Genomic DNA, 20,229 nt, shown 5'->3' on the forward strand with positions numbered 1-20,229 from the left:
TTAGTGTAGTTAATCTTAATTCCACAGGGCACCTTATTTGTGAGTGTGCCAAATTGCATAGGACTTACCTATATTGACCATATAGAAGAGAACTAATGTTATGGTGAAATAAGATACTCATACAGTTCTGGGTTTAAAATGTTATTTAATTGACTGTTTTAATTCTTTAAATTCATTTCCTATCACCATTCACCACCACGGAAACATAGTTGTCAGGAAACCTCAAACTACCCCGGCAATTTGCCGCATGTCAATTTTTGGAGATGCAATATACTTAACAGTATTATATAGGCAATTTTTAAATAACTGAAAAGTGCATTAAACAGTTAGCGCTTCGGCGTGGTAAATTTCAAATAATATTGCTTTTTCTAAGCATTTCTGTTTATATTTATTATTTTTTAATGAGCTAAAATGCATAGGATCTCACCCATATAGAAAAGAACAACTGGTATAGTGGGATAAAATTCCAATCATTTTTTTTTAAATGGTATTTTAATAACTGTTTCAATACTGTTTTTATTTTTAATTGGTTAGTTGGCCAAATTGCTAAGACTTACCTATATAGAACAAACTGCTGTTACAGTGTCAGTGGGATAAGATACTCATAGAGTTGGTTTAAAAATGATGTTTTATTCACTGTTATGTTATAGTGGCATAAGAAAAAATGACCTGCTCATAAAACTGAGTTTTAATGTTTGATGTTTCTATAGCTTCTTGATTCTGTTGAACTTGATATGTCAACTTGTGAGAAACCACGAGCTCCCAACGGTGCTTCACCCATCCAAGCGTCAGCTTCAAGGTAATGAATGAAAGTGTTCATGTTTCCTTCAGCTTTACATTGATTATTGGCTTCTTACATATCTTGATTAACCTACTTTTAACCTTTATGTATGTTTAGCTTTTAATGTAATATATATATCTGTCCAAATTACGTGGAATATATTAGAGCTATTTTTATACAGGTGTAGTGTTACCTCTTACAACTTGTAATTTTAAATATTGGATTTTTACATTAAACACTATATTAGTATTAAATTACACTTTTCATAGTCAGAAAACATTTGGTCTAAAATTTACTACTCTGTCCAACACATGTTTAACATACAGTGGGGACAGTAGTTACGGCTTTGTTCAGAAGGTTCTGGAAGGAATTGCTGTTCGTATAAACTCCATCAGCGTAAACTTTACCTCAGCAGTATTTAAAGCAGAATTCCAGGTTTGAATTGCATTAGTGTATTTATATTTTGTGCAAAGGTGTGACATTTAAATTTATAATTAAATCTGGGATGGAATTGTTAAAATACAGTGAGTTCTATCATAGTTGCAAACACAGGAAACAAACTTTGATTAATGTGGCGCATGCAACATATTTTCGCTTGTGTGATATATACTCTACGACCTCACCAACATGGAATAAAATAGCATCTCATAGAAGTCTGAAAAAGATCTTTTTGCAACTTTTTGTTTGTTTTTTTGTTATCAACTGTGTAACCTATACAGTTCATGTCACACAAGTTGATTATAATTTGCATACGTTGTCAATTTGAATTTGTTTGTTCCAGATATCTCAGTTGCTTCTATTCAGCACTGACCCTGAGGGCAAACAAACAGACTTGAGATTTACACGAATCTTAAACAAAGAATGGGGTCAGGTGGGAACTTGAACTTAATCGATCGGATACAGTAGCCACTATACTCTTAGTCTATGTAACGTAATAATGACATTTTACCTTTTTTGAACTTAATTTTAAGTGCTGAAAATAGTTTATGGAAACTGCTTATACCTCTTTGCTAATTATATTTGTAATACAGTAATTCAAATGTTGTAATGTGACAATAATTTGCCTTAAACACATAAAATGTTATGATTTATTCTTTTTTTTGGATGGATTTTTTAGGATTGCTTTCAGCATTATTATAAGAAATATGATGCCTAAGGTCTCATCAGTTTTAAATTAATATCCTTTTTTTTCAAAATTACCTACAGGTGCTAACTTTTAAGAAAGTGACATGGCAGACAATGAGGATTGTGACGGATGCAGCGACATCACAATCGGGAGCAACTGCCACCCCAATTCGACTTATTACTAACCAAGCTCAAATTGGAATTACTTTAAGAAGAAAGGTAGAATAGTTTATTTTTAGTTAAAGAAAAGGTCTTCAATAAATAAGTCTTTTTGCACAAACTGAATTTTATTTCGGAAAACCAAGGTAAATTTCCAATTTTCGTCCATATGTTCCCTATGTTTTGTCCAATCATTTTTTTATGTTTTGCTCATGTTTGTCCAATTTTGTTAATATACCTGACAGCAACAGTTTGCAATTTCAATTTATTCTTTAACAGTATATAGTGTTCCTAAGTTTTTTAGCGCATATGTTCCGCCAGGTACCTACGACTTTTAACATTGTTCCTTAATTTCTTAAAACCGTTTGCTATATTTGCAAAGTATAAGATTATCAATAGCAAACACTAACTTATAAACCCGCGAGTTTACCGTACAACATTATCTTACTCTTACATTGCATTTTCGTTTACAGATATCAGACTTATCTGTGCTAGCTACAAAACTTCATGTACAATTTGATGACCTACTGTGGGTGCTTACTGACGCTCAGGTTCAATCTGCTTTGTTGTGTGTTAAGTCGATCAGGGAAACTATAGAAAGATCCCAACAACAACAGAAACAAGAACAAAAACAACCAGAAGAAGTACAAGCAAACAGTTCAACTGTAAGTGTGGTTGTACCAGTATGAATGAATGAATGTAACTTAGTTTATCTTTGCGCGGCCTGAAAACGACAGACGATATAACATACTGTTCATACACCTTGTGGCAGCTGATGAGTTACCGTGTATGTTACTTTGTGGATTATTGTTTTTGTTGTTGATTTTTTGACTTTTTTATGTATGGGTCAGGGTCATAATTTGCCATGGTTTGTTGATTTAAATACTAACACGCCACATTTCCATGTATTTTACTTATCATTTGGGTTCATACAACATAGATATTGTGGTCAGCTTCAATACAAACATGACATATGTATCAATGTATGATACAATTTTCATCTTAAACATTTCATTTAAAAAGTAAAATCATGTTTATTGATGTCAAAAGTTAAAATTTTTCTTTTAATATTATACAAGTGTGGTAATGATATGAAAAACCCCCATCCATTTCACTTTAAATTATCCAATCAAAATTGTTTTTCTGAATTAGTAGGCCTAACCTACTGAATAAAATATGAGCTTAAATTTGCATTACTCCTTTTTACATGGGTGTAATGTGGACATCATATGGTGTGAAATTGACTCTTAATACGGTAATTTACCACAAAAAGTGTTAAATTTTACACCTAGAAAGAAATTATAAACTGGATAATAATGTGTGAAACTTTTGGTACAAATTACACCAACACTAACACACTGTATTTCAACACATATCGTTTAATGTGTCATGTACTTATGTATGAGATACAAGTCACTATGAACACCTTGTACCAGTAATAGTTTGTTTGATGTTTTATATGTTATGAGACAGTTAATATAAATTTTTCTTACGATAAATTAGTGAAATGTTAGTGACATATACATATAAGCCTTCTCTATACATTTGAAAACATAAATATATATATATATCTTTACCTGTACAAGCTGTGTATTTAACTTTACATTATATTACATTTGTTGTACAATCAGTAATTAACCATAAAAGCTTAGGTATTAAGGTATGTGTACACTTTCCAATTATAAACATTATAAATTTCTTGTTAAATTAGTTTTATTTGCTTGTTAAATCAGTTACTTGTAATGGTCTGTTGGATTATAATAGATCAAACCCATTACACAAATTACCAGTGTTTCCTTTATGTTTTATATTGTAAGTTTACCAATTCTCTTTTTAGTCTTTTTATAAACATTTGGTAATTGCTTTAGGCTATATTAATGTGTATTGTGGGTCACGCTGGAATTTACCTGATACTGTTGGTTTAAGATTATGATAACATATTCATTTAGTTTTTAAAAAGTATTCAGTAAGTTGTTTTTTTTAATTTTATGCTGTGCCTTTAATAAAAGTAAATTACAAAATTTTAAACAGGCAACGCATTTACTTCAATAAATTTTGACAGGGCAACACTGGAGTAATTGGACACAAGTTACCCAATCAAGCATTAATCTGTTCATTTGTTTTAATCCCCCAGAGACCAACAACAACAGCAACAACAACTGCTGATCCAGCCACTTCACAACAATCCACAGATGCATATTTCAACCGTTACAACATACAAGAATCTTCCGTTCATCTTGATTTAGACCGTATTGATTTGCATATTTGTGATGATGGGACAACTAACAATAACCAAGGTGACCACAATGTTATTGCAAGTGTGGATAGAAGCTACAATGCTATATCATACTAACTATTACATTTACATACCTATTTTTTTAGTGTATAATACTATTTTTTACAAAAGAAGAAGGTCTATATAGTTTTCCATGTTTTTTTTTATGATGGGACAAGTAATTATTAACCAATATGACTAGTCTAACCACAATGTTATTTGGGACATAATGATTAAATTTCAATTTGTAGCCACTTATAAGAAAGTAGTTGAAGGAGGGGCGATTCTCATGACTTTCTTTGGATTAAAAATTGATCATTATCCTTCACATAAAGGAGGTAAAGTGCCTTGTATTTACATTTAATTCATTATTATTTATGATATCTTGTTAAGTATAATGTGTTCTTGTTATGTATAATGTGTTGTGCATATTTTTGTAGAAGAATTGTTTTGTTTTATTTCAACTAGATCTTATGAATTATTATATTAATATATATTAATATTATAGAGCATATTGATTTTCTTCAGTGACTTTCCTGCCTGCTTTATGAGCTAACTTTATATTCTCAATCACAAGCGCTTATTGTATAACAATCGGAGCAATATATGTATACGCTGTTACTGTAAACTTTCTCGAGTGTTAAGATGTATGAAAGATATCACTCATGTTGTAATGACTGTCGTTGCCCATCAAGTGAGGATAAATAAGTGACTTTCTTATATTTATATTATTGACTCTTTTATTTTATTTATATTATTAAAATGACTTACAAATAATGTTGATACTTGCAGCTGAAATTCGAACACATTTTCGTGACTATGGTGAAATACCAACAGCAAGAGACAAGTGGGCTCATGATATTATTTCGAACTTCAGGAAAGATTTTGTGACTTTAAAAAAAGCAGCAATGGCAGCCATGGCAGCTGGTAATACAGGTACATTGTTTTAACTTGTTTATGCTTGTTGTTTATATTGTGTTATTAATTCAATCGCATGTATTGTGTTATTGTATAGTTGGTCTGGGCCCTGGGGTAGGATGTTTATTGTTTATATTTACTTTAAATCTGTTTTAAAAACGTCAGTAATTGTTAAAAACCTGACTAGGAAATATGGGATATTATGTTGTAAAGTTATCTATCTCATCTCACAGCACCTTAAACTAGTGGAAGGACATCTAAATCCTAAACTTCTTGTGTGAAATAAATTATGCAGTAAAGCTGGCAAGAGTGTTATAGGCAACATATTTGACATTTAAATAAAAAAACAGTATGTGGTGAGTGGTGTATGCACTAATGCACATTAGATAAGTACTAAGAAACCAAAATGTCACGCTTGTTTTAAAATTTCTTAGAACTACATTAACATTACTACTATTGAGTATGGATGAGATAGATTTTTCATTCATAGCTTTATACACAATTATACCTAAGCCATGCCAAGATATAGATTATGTTCACAGCGGAGTTACCTAATATTGTATCATTAATATGTTTTATATAACTTATAACTTTGTCTTTACCCTGCCATATTCACGCATAAGACACATTCAATGTATTTGAACAAAATACATATCCCTAAAAAGATAATATCATTTATAGAAGTCCAAGTTTCCAAATCAAAAAGCAAACTACTTGAAAGCTGTCTTATTATTCGTCTCAATGATATAGAAATTTCCCAGGTATTTATATTCAAACATTTTTTTTTCTTTTATGGCTAGCACGTAAGTAGTACCAGCATTATATGTAACTATAAACAGTGAAAAATCCTGTTTTCTCAGAGTTTTATTTCTCTACTAAATGATCCCTTTTGGGGTAATGGGCCAAGTCTGGCCTAAATCCCAAGTCCTCACGGTACTCACCCATACAAAATAAAAAAAAAAAAAAAAAATGATCCCTTTATATTATTGTAGAGCAGTGCCCAGTTAAAGTTTCTTAGGTTTTTGTATTTAATAGTTTTTAATTATTGCTGTTAACTTACAACCAAATGTATAGAAATGAAACGTCCAGGTGTATATAATTGTAAAAGATCTTCTGCTAATTGTTTGTTTGTGATATTTAAAGAACCGACTGTTCGTCTGCCATGTGGCTAGACATGAGGGTTTGTTATTTAATGGTTTAGCCACATGACAGATAAAACATCAATATTAAAAGGTCACAGAGGCCTCCCCTTTACACCAGAAGGTCTCTTTTACACCTATCCTATAAAATAAAATATCTAACATTGCATTTTTAGCTTAATGTTTTTCCTCATATATTTGTGATTTTTGCATCTTTTCATATTTTTCACTTTTAATTTTTTCTATGTTTACTCCTCAGGTAACTTCCTCCAGTGATAAAGAAAGATGTAATGATAAAATCCTCTCCTCCCAACGCAAGGAGCTCCTCCTCCCAGATGACATGCCTCTTGGTTACGTGAGCATCACTGATTACTTTTATCCCGATGGTAGAGACTACCCTGGTGAGTGGTGGACTTGTGGTAATATTTAACATATAGATTAATGCGCAGCCATTCCAGTTTAATACAAATCAAATTGTTTTGTTACCGCTAGGGATGCACATTACAGAATTTCAAATCCCCTAATTACGGGATTCGGTATTCTGTTTAATGACGTCATTACACGTCATCTCATATACTATATTAACAATTTTTGAAACTTATTAATTTTGAAAAAAAATATTTTTGTGTTTGTGGGACTTTCGAGAGTAAACGTTTCGTAACGTCTTTTCATAGCCTGCTATACGTTTCATGACGCAAAAACTACTCAATAGTACAATTTTTGATCATTTTACAACTCAAGATCCAACAAGGCTGTTATGAAAGGGTCAATAAACTGACTTTTGTGGGTAAAATTTTTTTTTCCTATAAATATAAAAAGATTCGAAATTCTAGATTCGGAATTCTAGATTCGAATTAAAGTATTCTAGGATATCCTAGAATACCTAATTATTCTGTAATGTGCATCCCTAGTTACCGCTGGCATTATATGTGTGGCACTTGTATAGCTCGGTAGTAGGGGCTTGCATCGTAATCAAAGGACACCGGGTTCAATGTTCGACACTGATAGGTGTATGTGTTCTTGAGGGAAACTGCGATGCCATTATTTAAAATACAGTCTGGTACGTGACCTTCATCGTTTATAACCACTCAAATCGCTGTATTACACTTTGGTTACTTTTAGAGCTTAGGGATTGATTTTCTGACCTAATTGATAAAATGCTTGAATCTTGAATGTGCACCTTATACAAATACTTTGACACTAAATCCAAACAGAGCGATTTGATTGACTCAGCAAATCTTGTGTTTATCATCTTTTTAGTTTACCAAACCCCAATATCCATTCTAACGTAAACTCCCCCCAGCCCCCCACAGCAACATATTCGTGCGAGTAAACGCACCTCGTGTTCGTGTCCACTGGCCCTCCTTCCTATGGTGCAACCAACTAGCTCTATCCACCGTGCGATCCGTGCAGAAGATGTTGGAGGACCTTGGCATCCCCATCTCTTCATCCGATCCCAAGGAGGAAGATCACGTGGATATAAGAGTCGAAACTTTGATGCCAAGGGTACAGGAAATTCTTAGATTTTTTAATTATATTATATTTTTACCAATTGTTTGTTGAAAAAAATCTGATTTTTATACTTGTATCATTTTCTTGCCAATTTATTTATCATAACACATTTTGCAACTGTTATTTATACCACCTTTATTTTCTTGATTTGTATGCAAATTTTTAAAAGCCCTCTTTTATGCAAATGTTTAAACCTTTCGATATTTTTCTAGATTTTTATTCCTTCATTCAAAACAACAGAGGATACAAATTCACCCATTGGTCTTGAAATTCAAGTCTCACAATCAACAAGTAAATAACAATATTGCATGTCAATAAAAGTTTCTTCTATATATGGATGGGGTCAACAGTCAGACTGTTTATTTACCTTGTGCATGTAACTAGTGTGACTGCATTATATAGAACATATTATAAAATTGAAACTTGTAGCCTTCATTTTAAAATCAATGCATTTTTTTACCAATGGCCATTTGAAACGGTACCATTTTTTATTCTTCTTTTCTCGCGCAATAAGATATGTAATAGCAAAAGCAACTTGAATATGTTTTATAAAAAAGAAAATGCCAACTTCAAATAATACACATATCATCATATCATAATATTTAGTTTAATAATCACCAACAAGAAGTTATTTTTACTAAACAGAATGGACTTGAGTTTCATTCTTATCACAATATGTCAACATTTTCATGAACCCTTTCTCTATACTATTGAAACCTCATAATAGTGATTGTTACATCACAATATCTTACTATCCACAGTAACAAACTGTAGATACGGAGAAAATTGTTCAAGATCAAGTTTATCAAAAGTTCTTCAGTCAATTAAAGATTCATATATATTTAAGTGGGTATATGGTGTTATGTTGTATTGCATATATACTGTGTTTAGTTGTATGGTAATGGAAACTCCTGCCTAATTCTATACTACATGACATAGAACCTACATATGAACCTGTCTTCTGTGTGGTTCTTGAAAGGTTTTTGAACCAGAATCTATTTGGAAGGAGTATATAAACTGCTTCATTGAATCTATATTGTAACTTCATGGTTATTGAGGCAGTAGGACAATAGACCTACATTCCTACCAAGTTAAGATGTGCTTCACTGAAGACCTTACCCTAAATTAAGACTTTGTTGTTTTATGTCACTCCTCCTCTATTAGTGGATAGCCAACGGTATGTATGTTGGATAAAAGTAAATGCACCAAATTTATTTACCATAAAATGGACACTATTACATAGAGAATACCTAACATGCTTCTTTGTGTACCCATTTTATTCATACATGGCCGCACTACTTAATAATCCATTCATTTCCAGCAACACTGGTTCCTTCCCATGCGAACCAGGTTATGACTTGGACCATACACACCATGCATTACACAGCCATGCTAACCATCAAGATACACCTCTTAATACAGCTCTACACTCAAATACTCCTCAGCTTAAAAGTAAGTGATGATAACTGTAAGCTTTTATATGAATATTTGCCATACCTTGACAACTGTGTGGGCAAAACGCTGTAAATGTAATACGTTAATAGTATGTTATGGCCTTATGGTGTTGCTATTATAGATCAGTTTTATTACTCAGCTAAATTTAAGCTGTAAACTCTGTATAGTATATGCAGTATTATAAATGGTAAGCTGTAGTTAACAAGGCTCTTTTAAATTCAGTTTTCATTTTCTGCAATAATTTTTGTTTACTACCAAATGGAAAATTTAAAGAGAAAAATGTAAATGCACTTGTATAACCACACTATTACTGCCAGGTGTATTATACTTGTATGTAACTCAGGTCTTCTGGCATAGAGGTGCGTACTGTTTTCAACGTCCTATACAGGGCGTCTTTATTAGGGCTTCTTCGTTTATTCTTATTCACCTTGATAAAGATGGACCTGTATATGACATTAAAACTTTAGCAAATAAATTCTGACTTTGAAACAAGTATTCTTAACCCCAGGTTCATCATTAAAACAGAAAGCTTACACCGATGTCTGGAATATTTGGTTACGTCAAGTATGGGTTGACTTTGTGATTCAAACCGACCAATCAAATCCCACAAAACTGCGTTCCACGCTCCCATTTGTCGACTCTCTACCAATCACAATGTGGATTTCAAAATCGGAAAATAATTTTTCCGACACAAGTTCGATGCTTTCGTCAAACTCTGAGTCCGAGTTACGACAATCGCAGTCTACACCCATGTTCGAACAACCCCTCACTAATTTAAGTGGTTTTGATCGGCCAGCATCTTACCCCACCTCACCCTTACGCGGTACAGACACAAAAACTGAAGATTTAAATGACAAAAGTCGTCCAGCGAGGAATAAAAAACTGTTGGATTTTTACAGAAGTTCTTTGGCAGGTTTGTGTTGTGTGGTAATAATAGTAATTCTCTCAGTGTTTTTTTCTCTATGCAGTTTACCAGTACAGCATAGTGTACCAGCATAACAAAATATAGTGTACTTTTACATTACACTACACCACTACCAGCAGAATATAGTGTAACTTTAATGCAGTCTTACCTCAGAACCTAATGTCGTGTAACTTTTGTAATAAACTGTATTGGTTTAGAAACACCAGCCAAAGTAAAGAAAGAAGTCATCAAGCCATTGAAAGGAACAGCTGGAACTTATATTCTTATACATAGTGAAAAGGTAAAGTTTAAAAAAAAAAACAATTATGAAAATCTTCTGTGTTTCCTGTCATCTGTTTCCACCTGTCATAAACTGTAATAAGATTTTATAAATATTGACATATTTTGTTTGTTTTACAACACAACTTTAAAATATAAAAGTTTAAACTAAATAAGTCACTAAAATGCTCAAAAGCACACTAGAAACAACAGTGTAAAAACCTTTTCAACCCCTGTTATAGTTTTTTTAACACTTTTATGTTTACTTTTTTCAATATTTTTTTAACTTCCAGCCCGTGCGTTTAATGCTCGATCATTTCCAATTCCTTTTCCTTCTTCGTTTGTTTGAATCGTTTGAAGGAATTGAGAAGAAAGTTTCAAGCGACACGGCATCCATATTATCTGATACTTCATCCTCATGTAATACATTAGATGGCATCAGGTGTGTTAATCATAATGTCTAACTTGAAAACAGTATTATGTAGTAATGTTAACGAATATACTATATAATATTTGGTTGTATTTAATGCTTACATGCAATACAGTAAATAAAAAAATACAAGTCTGAAATTCCTGTATTATTATAAAAATACACAAAAAAATAAAATTTATTGTTTTTTTATTTTAAATTCGAGATCTTTTGTTTAAATAAAAAAACACATAATTTATTGAATATTTTTTTAGTTCAAATTCACAAGAAGACGATAATACTTCGGACACCACTGCTGTGAGACTAGTTTTCCCATCGGCCGACATTAACTTGGTTCTACGAGCAAAAACAGAGGAAGAAGATGATGAAGATAAAACATCAAACCTTGATGATGATGAGCAATCTACAAGTGATATTCAAGGTGGGTACGGTGAATGGATCTGAATATTTATCCTTGAGTGGCGGGGCAAAGACAGTCCCTATAAATAACACGGGTGTTCTGTTTCATACACCTTGTGCCTGTCAGCACGTATGTAACTTTGTGTGTGTTTATTTTTTTAGATATATGACAATTTATACAACCCATTAACAACCACTGGGGTGAAGCAATTGCCATTAAGTGTCTTACCTCAGCACATAAACGCCCCCACAATGGCAGCAGCATCAAGTCTCGAACATGTAACTCATGGGCTACCTACAAACAGTCTAACCACTATGTCACTGCACCTGACCAGAAACTCAACTCTTTCTAAAACTGTCAAAACTATTAATACAGTTTAGAAACTGTTAAAACAACCCTTTTATTTTAGACCTGGTTTCCCCCATCTCACCCCCACCCCTGATACCGAACCCGTCAAGTTCAGGTTCACCCACCCCAGCCCCATCTGAATGTAGTTCCGATACCATAAGTATACTTGGTAGTGATGAAGCATTTGGACCAAGTATACGTACATCGACAACATGTCCGGTGGATGTTTCTAACACACCACTTGGTGGGAGTAGTGAGCAACCAGTAGTTCCTTTACCACAAGGTAATTAAATTAGAGTCTGTTCTATGTGTTTTACGGGACCTTTATAATATATATGCCATAAGATCAAAAAAAGTCAATATATGACAATTTTTGCATATATAGTAGGTTGGGGGGAGATGGGCCACTTTTTCAGTCTATTTTCTCGCCCTGTTTAGTGGTGGATATTCTGATATTATGTGCTAAATGTGTCCCATCTTTCCCCACCCTACTATATATCAGAAATGCCATAAGATCAGAAAACAGTCAAGCTATTATTCTGCATGTGTGAAATTCATGGTAGCCATAGGCCATGAGATTTAGGTCACAGTAGGCCAATCACCCTAAATTATTTTTTTTTTAAATAAAACTGATTTATCATATTTTAAAATGAGGTACTCTACTTTAAAAAAAAACAAGTACTAATCCCTTTGTCTTATCTTGGGATTAAGTTGGATTTGTACGAAAATCTAATATTTCTAATAGTAGTTTATGTCACTGCAGGAAACTCTATTTTTTTCTGATTTTACACAGTTTTACTTTATCAATTTGTACATAATTATATTTACCCACCAAGACACCATTACCAGGTCGCAGGCGAGCCAACACCGATTTATCCATAGCCGTTCGGTTAAAATCAGAAAGTCGATTAAAATCTCGTTTGAATGTGGTTTCCTCCCCCAGCAGTATATCATCTACTGCTTCATGCGATAATCTATCTTACAGGTAAGATGTATTCTAAACTAATCTATAAAAAATCATAAAAAAATCAAAAATCATCATCACTCATTTTTTTAAAAGTCACTTCATTTTTTAATAGTCACATATTTTTTAAATGTAACTCATTTTCTTTAAAGTCACTCACTAAACTTTTTATACATAATAAAGTTCAATTTAACTTACTTTGACATTACTGAAGATGGTTTTAGATTTTAAACACAAAAAAGTTTGGAATAAAAAAAATCTACATTGTTAAAACACATGTTTAACTAAGTCCTTAATAAATATAATTTTTTATAGATCCACAATTGTCAGTTCAAGCGGTTACGAAACTGGTTCAGTTGATTCGGTCAACCAACCGGTTTTAACTGGTTTTGACGATGATATAAAGTCACTTGATTCAAGTTGTGACGGAGACGCTCAGTTTGTTATTATTGAGGTTGATGGTCAGCCGAGGGCTGTTATGGATGAACGCACACCGTTGTTGGACATAGAGAACACAGGAATGTAAGTTTGACATTTGGTTGGTACCCTGGGTGTTAGGGTAACTGGCCGTGGCATGTCACCCTGGAGGGCTAAACATAGTGGAATAGGATAAAGTTTGACACAAATAAATTCTAGAAGAGCTGTGTTAGAAAACAAGTGTAATATGGCTGGCAGGAATAGTGTATTCAGTTAGTTTTGCATGTTTAGGTAGAACTAATATGGGTTTCAGTTTCAACATCTTTTTCCATAAGGGGGCGTTGAAAGTGAGAATTTAATTTAAATTTATATCATGCATGGGTCAGCAGGGCAACAACTATAAGTATAATAAATGTTTACAGTGGTTAACATTAAAAAAAATAGGTTTGTTACCACTTTAAAAATAAATTCACTCAAAATGTAAATTGCAAAAGTGTCAATTACTACAACATAAACATTGCTATAAATTACTTATACTAAAATAGTTTTTATTTGTTTGTTACTAGTTGTGTATTTATTTCATTATTTTCTCCACCACAGTGTTAAGATACCTCCACCACCAACAGTAATGGTTCAATCCCAAGATACAATACTTGATACTGAGAGCGATGTTTCTCAAGATACAGTGCCTTGTGTTAATGATAAGTCAACCATGGACCTTGATATGGTGGGTTATATATTATATGATTTATACATTGTCACAATTATCATTTATTGATAAACATTTTTAACTGCAATATTAAAAACCTCCAATAAACATTTTAAACCTAAAAACTTTCTTTTAAAATTTACTTAATTTTTTTATAATATGTAATTTTTACATTGCAAAAACAGCATTTACAACTTTTTCACATATTTAAAGATGCAAAGTATAAAATTTAAATACTAACTAACACCCTTTTAACATTCATTCTGTATTCAAAACATTACATGAAGTTAATTTCAGTAAACATAATAGCGTAAACATTTTGAATTTACTATTTATTGAACATATCATAAGATAGAGAGAATAATAAAATGTAAAAATACACAAAACCATACACTTTTAACCCTTCTACAGGTATCTGTGTTTAAAATATGACATAAGTAAATTTTAGTTTAATTTCAAGCAAAATCTGTATTAAAAAACAAACTGACATCATTCAACTCAGGTCTCTGTGTTCAAAATATCGGCCACAGATGGGGTTGAGTTATGTGTTGACGCTGGTGGTGAAAACACTGTGTTACGCATCGCTGCACATACTCTCGGACTTCACGAGCTCGGAAACATGACTCGGGATAATTCGGCCGTACAATTCTCATCACCAGGTAGGGCTAGATATTTTATCGAATTTTTGAACAAATGTTATAAATTCCAATGTTAGGGACAAAGACAGTTGCTATAACACAGATGTTCGGTCTTATACACTTCGTGCTCACTTACAAGATACTACAATTGTAACTTTGTGGGTTTTTGTTTCTTTTCAGACAAAAACACAAATATTATTAGGAAAATTCTTCCATTTACCAATAAGATTCCTTGTTTTCGTCAGTATAACTGCTTTTACAAACGTCACTACAACCAAAATGACATGTTTGTAACATATTTCATAAGTTAACAGCCTAATATATTGATGAATTCCCACACAGACACCACCACAAAGAAGAACATCTCTCCTCCCATCCTCCCTTCACTAAGGATGAGGTTGGATGGAGGTCCTGCAGCATCCAGGTTTTCCCCTGCATCCGCATCTAATGGGATTATAAGGATCAACGCTCAGGATGTGGAAGAGACAGTCTGCTCATCTACTTTAGAAAATATTGGTCAGTTATTAAGTTATGGTCACATATGTATCATACAATTTTTAACTTATACATTTCGGTTTAAAAATAAAACTATCTTTAGTAGTGTCAGTTGTTCTATTCTATATGGGTGAGGTCCCGCGGCATGCCACGCCATGAGCTATGGGATTTAGCCCAGGATTGGCCCATTACTCCAACACCCAGGGTGCTACCGCATGGAACAGTTGTAGTTGTTAAAATAAACAACGCTGTAATTTTGGAATTTAGTTATTTTTAATACTATAGTAGCGATGAGGCACCTTTAGCACATACGGTATATGGGAGTCGTGAGGATACAGTTTTATAATTCTTTAAATTTTCTTTGTTTACCACTAAACAGGACAAAAAAACAGAATGAAAAGGTGTCTCATTTTTCGCCACATTACTATAATATAAAACTAACCATTTCACAACAGGTAATATATACAATATACACCACAGGTGCTTTCCTCGAAGATGAAGTAGCACCTGATATTCTACCAATGAAAGTTGAAGCAACAAATATCCATCTTACTATAAAGGTGGGGGTTTATATAAAGTTGTATTTTCAAGTCACTTATTCATTACTAACTATGTCACATAATAAAGTATTCATGTAATATTTGTAATAGAAAAAATATAGTTTAAGATATATTACTGTGTCTTATACTCTTATATTACATAAAATTCTTTCAAACAATCATTAAGCTAAGAGTTGCCATTGTAAGCATATGTGTACTTGGGCAAGACATTTAACGGGAATCGCTCCAACCCAGTGGTCACTAATGGGTTGTTCAAATTATCAGCAACTCATAGAATAAAAATATCACTCAAAAAATCATTATCCACAAAGTAACATACACTCATAAGCTGGCACGAGGTGTATATATGTTATTACTGTTGTTTCCCTGCCACAAAAAGATATAAAACTTAGATTCATTCACCCACAAACAGAATGACATACCCCCGATTTACCCCACAAGCGCAGCAGTGCCTCCAGTGGAACTCCACGTACACAGTGCAAATATAACAAGGGATGATGAAGGGGTGTTTCATATTTCAAGTTAGTTTATTGTTTTTGTTTCTATTATGTATGGGTGATGCCCCTACTAATAAATTATCAGTTAACTTTTAAAAAAAAATATTATTTTATAAAATTTTATTTAAAAACTTCTTTAAAAAAAACAAACCCATTTTACATTTTTTTAAAGTCTTATCAAAACAATTATAATTAATTTTTACTTCTGAAGTTCTGACCTTCCTTTTAGAGTTTTAGACAACTTTAAATTTGATATCAAAACATTTGAAATTCAACAATTATACCATCATGTTATGTTAACATTTCATCTTCATATTTTTCAGCTGAATCTTCTGCAGCTTCATCTTCTACTTTATTATCAAGTTTGTCAGGCATGGCCAAACAAAACCATAAAGAAACAACTTCCACCCAAACTACATCTCAAGAAACTAAAACACCAGTAACCACTCCGACTGAAACAAGCAATACAAACCATACGCACACAACCACTTTATGTAATGGTGTCCTTCCAAATACCCTACACACCACTTCCTCACTAACACTGAAGCAAATAAGCAAAGATAAAGTAGATTCAATTAATGATAATCAAGTATTGGTGAATGGTGATACCAGTAATGATTATGAAAGTTTAAAAGAGAGGATTAATGAACTTACAAAAGAGAGAGATTCACTTGCTGCAGCTCTAAGCCATGTACACGTAAGTTTTCATGATGTTTCAATACAAACATGACAAATTTTTAGATAACAAAAATTAACAAAATTCTATTTCATGTTAGAGACTAAGTCTTTGAGTTCTTGATATTTCTTTGGAATATTTAAGTTTTTTTTCGTTTTCAGGAAGAGCTGATGTTATCTGAACGTGACCGCGCCACTTTAAAAACACAAGTCTCACAAAGCTCGTAACAAAAACGAACCAACATAATCCCACCGTTAGCAAATGATGCATGGTGTACAAAGTACATGACTTAATATAAGCAATATATAAAAAGTCCAGAAGTAAGCGGTAACAATTTCAAATAATTCATAACTTTTTGTTATTTATTTTAGCAAGTGGTCCTTAATTTATCGAATGAGTGCAATATATCATCTTTTGATGAAGCAAATTGTGTTTGTTGCAAATGTTCCCTTTTATGCATGTTATGGTGCCATTGGGGATTTATGCTTGAAATGCCAATTTCGCTAGAATACTTTTTATTTATCTCGCTAAAATCCTAACATTTTTTTGAATTTTTATTATAGAAATCTTAAATGATATAGTAAATGGATGAAAATAGTTGTTTTGTAATTTTGGCAAAATTTTTGATTTTTAGTGAATATCCAACTGTATTTTACTTTTGCACCCCTCATTAAAGCATGGTGCTTACACCTTTATTGTAACACATATTTTATGAGATTTAAATTAATCACCATGACATCATAAATGGTATTATGAAGTATATTTCACATCCACTGTGACACACATGGTAGTTTGAAGTGTTTTGCTGAAATTTCATCATGCTTGATTACACCACGGTTGGTACTTAAATACAACAAGCTTCATTATTTGCTGTGAATTTTTTGCATTTTTATTTGATCACAAAACACATTTAAACAGGACATATTGTCAGACAAATCACACTGTTATCATATCTCAAAAGGTCTTAATTAGTATAAAGTCAGTTCAGCTCATATACTGCTCATGAGCTGAACCTGATTTAAAAAACTGAAAGTCAGCTCCAACAGCTGCAGAAAGAAGTTTCTGGATATTTCTTTCTTCAATGGTTCCAAAGCAGCAGCCATTAGCTTTGTCAATCTCCTTCAGCAAATTCAGCATGCTCTCTTTGTCCTGCACATTCAGTGGAGTGAATGATACAAGACTGTAATCTTCAATGACACTGCATAGCTTCCTGTATAAGACAGAGTTTAAAATAGATATCAGTAACAGAAAAGAGGAACTGTAGGAAATTACACTTTTAGATAATAGATCAAATCTGATCTAAATCCTATGTCCTCGCTTTCCTACAAATCCATATTATATGGGCCAAGTATCTATAACTGGGGATTTTAAATTAGGGTCTGTGTTAAGAGGACAGAAAGAATGCTTTACAGAATATTTTAAGAAATTGTAAACCTAAAAAGACTAAGAAACAATTTAGTGTTGAGTGATATGTTTTAAAATGAGCAAAAAGTAAATATAGTTTCCAGCACAGGTTAAATGTATACAGACATATAAAGTTCTTATCTAAGATCAAACCTACTGATTTAAACTTTGGAATTTTCTCATAAAAGGGTCGTCCCCATCACTTTCAAGGAGTTTATTTAAATCCAAGACTTCAGTGTAATATTCTAAGTGAAATGGAAACCTGAAAGGATGTAAATAGTGTCACTAATAACTGTATTTAAAAAGCTACAGTTAAACAGAAAATCTGTGTAGGATTAACCAAGAAAAGGAACATTGTCGATAAAAACTGTTAAACTGTCATGTTATAATGACTGTTGCATCCTGTGACACAAAAGTTACATTAATTCATTAAGTTTTTTAAAAAACCCCTTACTTTCCATATTCTTCTGCTATGTCCATTTTCGACAGGACATTAACGTGAGGTAAGCCCATATGTAGCATGGTTGCCAGTGAGGTTAGAAGCACAGCTATGAACTTGCTGGCTTCAGCACAGTAGTGGGCATCGACCAGATGAACTGCAGCAAGCCTTACACCAACATCTTTACTTGTAAGATGTTCAATTACTTCTTTGAGGGCATTATGATGGGTGTATATTTCTACTTGACCAGGGCAGTCAAATATGAAGTATCTATAATTAATATTATAATTCAGAATAACGATTTAAATGGTTATAATTTTCAAAACCAGGCTTTGATTTTATATTTACTTATTATCAGAAGTAGTTGGAGCATCATTTTATTTTATAATTATTAATAACAGTATATTAAAAAATGATAAAATAGCATTGTATTGATACAAATTCCATAAGAATTCTGCATATCATTCACCAGGTGTGTACCAAAAATATTACACATTCAATTTTATTTTATTTTGTGAACAACTTTGACTTAATGTTTACCTTCCTGGAAAATTGTTCATTTTTTCCAAGAGCCAGTGCTGATTATTTCTTAAATATTCCATGCAGTATAACAAGCCTCCATTTGGTCCAAGTGACATATGTTTCATTACATCTTCTACCGTTACTAACTCGTTAATATTTATATCACAATCGTACGGTATAAACTCATTAGCTGGATCAAGGTTTACAACACAGCATTCTCTACCAATAGCTTTCATAAATTGTTGCATTCCATGGCAGAAAGTGGTTTTCCCACTGCCAGGGGGTCCAATAACCAACTGTCCAAAAGAAGTTTTATTCATGTTTATTCCAGCCATGTTTTTCGCGTAAATTTACTAAAAATCTGCAAGATTTTTGTAAAGGTATTTTCCACGGTGCTCGAAACTGCAGAAAGAGAATCTATTGCCGACAGTTTCGAACGATTTGTTTTTCATATCAGCGTTAACTTGAATGTCTTTGAATTCCCCAGACACTATCAATATTCCAATGGATGTGAGGAAAAGACCCAGGATGCACTGAAGCACAATCTGTTGATGAATAAGTGAACATGCATATTTATATATTGAACAGCCTGTACAACATAACATGCAGTGTATACATGATACATAAACTATAGCAATTTAATTAAACAGTAATGCTGGTATAAAGAATTAACACATTGGAATTTAACACTTTATATTTAGATTTATTTATATTTTATCGGAAATTCACTTATGCATTTACATGGCTATATTACTATAAATAAGTAAAAAGTAAAATACCAAAAACTATGCTTAAAAATACAAAAAGTATTTCGTTTTTGGATACTTACATCCAAAGGTAAAGAGTAAAATTCCTGTTCAGTCAATCGAACAAATGATCTATCTGAAATTGTTAAGTGTAGTTTGTTATGTAACAGCGTAGTTTAAAAGGCATATATTGGAATTATATGTGAAAATACGAACGTACGTTGTGCTGCGGATATTCCGGAGTGAATTAAACAACCAAACCCGAGAAGGAGGAAAAAATTAACGTACAGTTTGGCCATTTCAGTTCCTACAAGACATTATATCTGTATTTATAATAAATAAACGTATAAACTAAATTTATTAAAACTCTTTAATTCTTTTTTATTAACGCATGAAAAATAATGCCGAGTCATGTTCTTACATAAAGACATCATACA

The 20,229-nt window shown here is 32.5% G+C and overlaps 3 protein-coding genes across 3 annotated transcripts; 1 reads left to right on the forward strand and 2 right to left on the reverse strand.

The window, feature by feature from the left end:
* Positions 1–692: 692 nt before the first annotated feature.
* LOC149734042 (bridge-like lipid transfer protein family member 3B) lies at positions 693–17,558 on the forward strand. The gene is made up of 28 exons (XM_089881507.1): positions 693–799; positions 1,108–1,216; positions 1,563–1,652; positions 1,988–2,125; positions 2,539–2,730; positions 4,200–4,362; positions 4,592–4,678; positions 5,133–5,276; positions 5,940–6,019; positions 6,657–6,798; positions 7,701–7,903; positions 8,122–8,200; positions 8,671–8,755; positions 9,231–9,361; positions 9,873–10,277; positions 10,487–10,569; positions 10,841–10,989; positions 11,232–11,398; positions 11,787–12,008; positions 12,575–12,710; positions 13,005–13,211; positions 13,707–13,833; positions 14,318–14,474; positions 14,796–14,969; positions 15,429–15,508; positions 15,921–16,029; positions 16,329–16,702; positions 16,843–17,558. The coding sequence occupies exons 1-28, from the start codon at positions 735–737 to the stop codon at positions 16,906–16,908; spliced, it is 4,164 nt and encodes a 1,387-aa protein (XP_089737633.1). The 5' UTR covers positions 693–734; the 3' UTR covers positions 16,909–17,558.
* Positions 17,545–19,381, reverse strand: LOC149734043 (GPN-loop GTPase 2-like). The gene is made up of 4 exons (XM_089881581.1): positions 19,065–19,381; positions 18,540–18,794; positions 18,243–18,347; positions 17,545–17,891 (listed from the first exon to the last, which is right to left on the reverse strand). Exons 1-4 carry the CDS (start codon positions 19,379–19,381, stop codon positions 17,666–17,668), a joined length of 903 nt encoding a protein of 300 aa, XP_089737707.1. The 3' UTR covers positions 17,545–17,665.
* Positions 19,352–20,173, reverse strand: LOC149734044 (ER membrane protein complex subunit 5-like). The gene is made up of 3 exons (XM_089881605.1): positions 20,013–20,173; positions 19,876–19,928; positions 19,352–19,591 (listed from the first exon to the last, which is right to left on the reverse strand). The coding sequence occupies exons 1-3, from the start codon at positions 20,089–20,091 to the stop codon at positions 19,400–19,402; spliced, it is 324 nt and encodes a 107-aa protein (XP_089737731.1). The 5' UTR covers positions 20,092–20,173; the 3' UTR covers positions 19,352–19,399.
* Positions 20,174–20,229: the final 56 nt, after the last annotated feature.

The sequence above is a fragment of the Ciona robusta genome, chromosome 7, assembly GCF_009617815.1.
Source record: "Ciona robusta chromosome 7, ASM961781v2".
Lineage (NCBI taxonomy): Eukaryota > Metazoa > Chordata > Ascidiacea > Phlebobranchia > Cionidae > Ciona > Ciona robusta.

Excerpts from the sequence above, each read along its gene's own strand:
- LOC149734043 (XM_089881581.1), bottom strand. The coding sequence starts at position 19,381 with ATGGCTGGAATAAACATGAATAAAACTTCTTTTGGACAGTTGGTTATT. Across the intron at positions 18,795-19,064 it reads ATGAACAATTTTCCAGGAAG|ATACTTCATATTTGACTGCC; the intron begins GTAAACATTAAG and ends TATTAATTATAG. Across the intron at positions 17,892-18,242 it reads AAATTCCAAAGTTTAAATCA|GAAGCTATGCAGTGTCATTG; the intron begins GTAGGTTTGATC and ends TGTCTTATACAG.
- LOC149734044 (XM_089881605.1), bottom strand. The coding sequence starts at position 20,091 with ATGGCCAAACTGTACGTTAATTTTTTCCTCCTTCTCGGGTTTGGTTGT. Across the intron at positions 19,929-20,012 it reads CGGAATATCCGCAGCACAAC|ATAGATCATTTGTTCGATTG; the intron begins GTACGTTCGTAT and ends TAACAATTTCAG. Across the intron at positions 19,592-19,875 it reads TTTACTCTTTACCTTTGGAT|ATTGTGCTTCAGTGCATCCT; the intron begins GTAAGTATCCAA and ends ATTCATCAACAG.
- LOC149734042 (XM_089881507.1), top strand. The coding sequence starts at position 735 with ATGTCAACTTGTGAGAAACCACGAGCTCCCAACGGTGCTTCACCCATC. Across the intron at positions 6,020-6,656 it reads ATGATATAGAAATTTCCCAG|GTAACTTCCTCCAGTGATAA; the intron begins GTATTTATATTC and ends TTTACTCCTCAG. Across the intron at positions 11,399-11,786 it reads ATCTACAAGTGATATTCAAG|ACCTGGTTTCCCCCATCTCA; the intron begins GTGGGTACGGTG and ends CTTTTATTTTAG.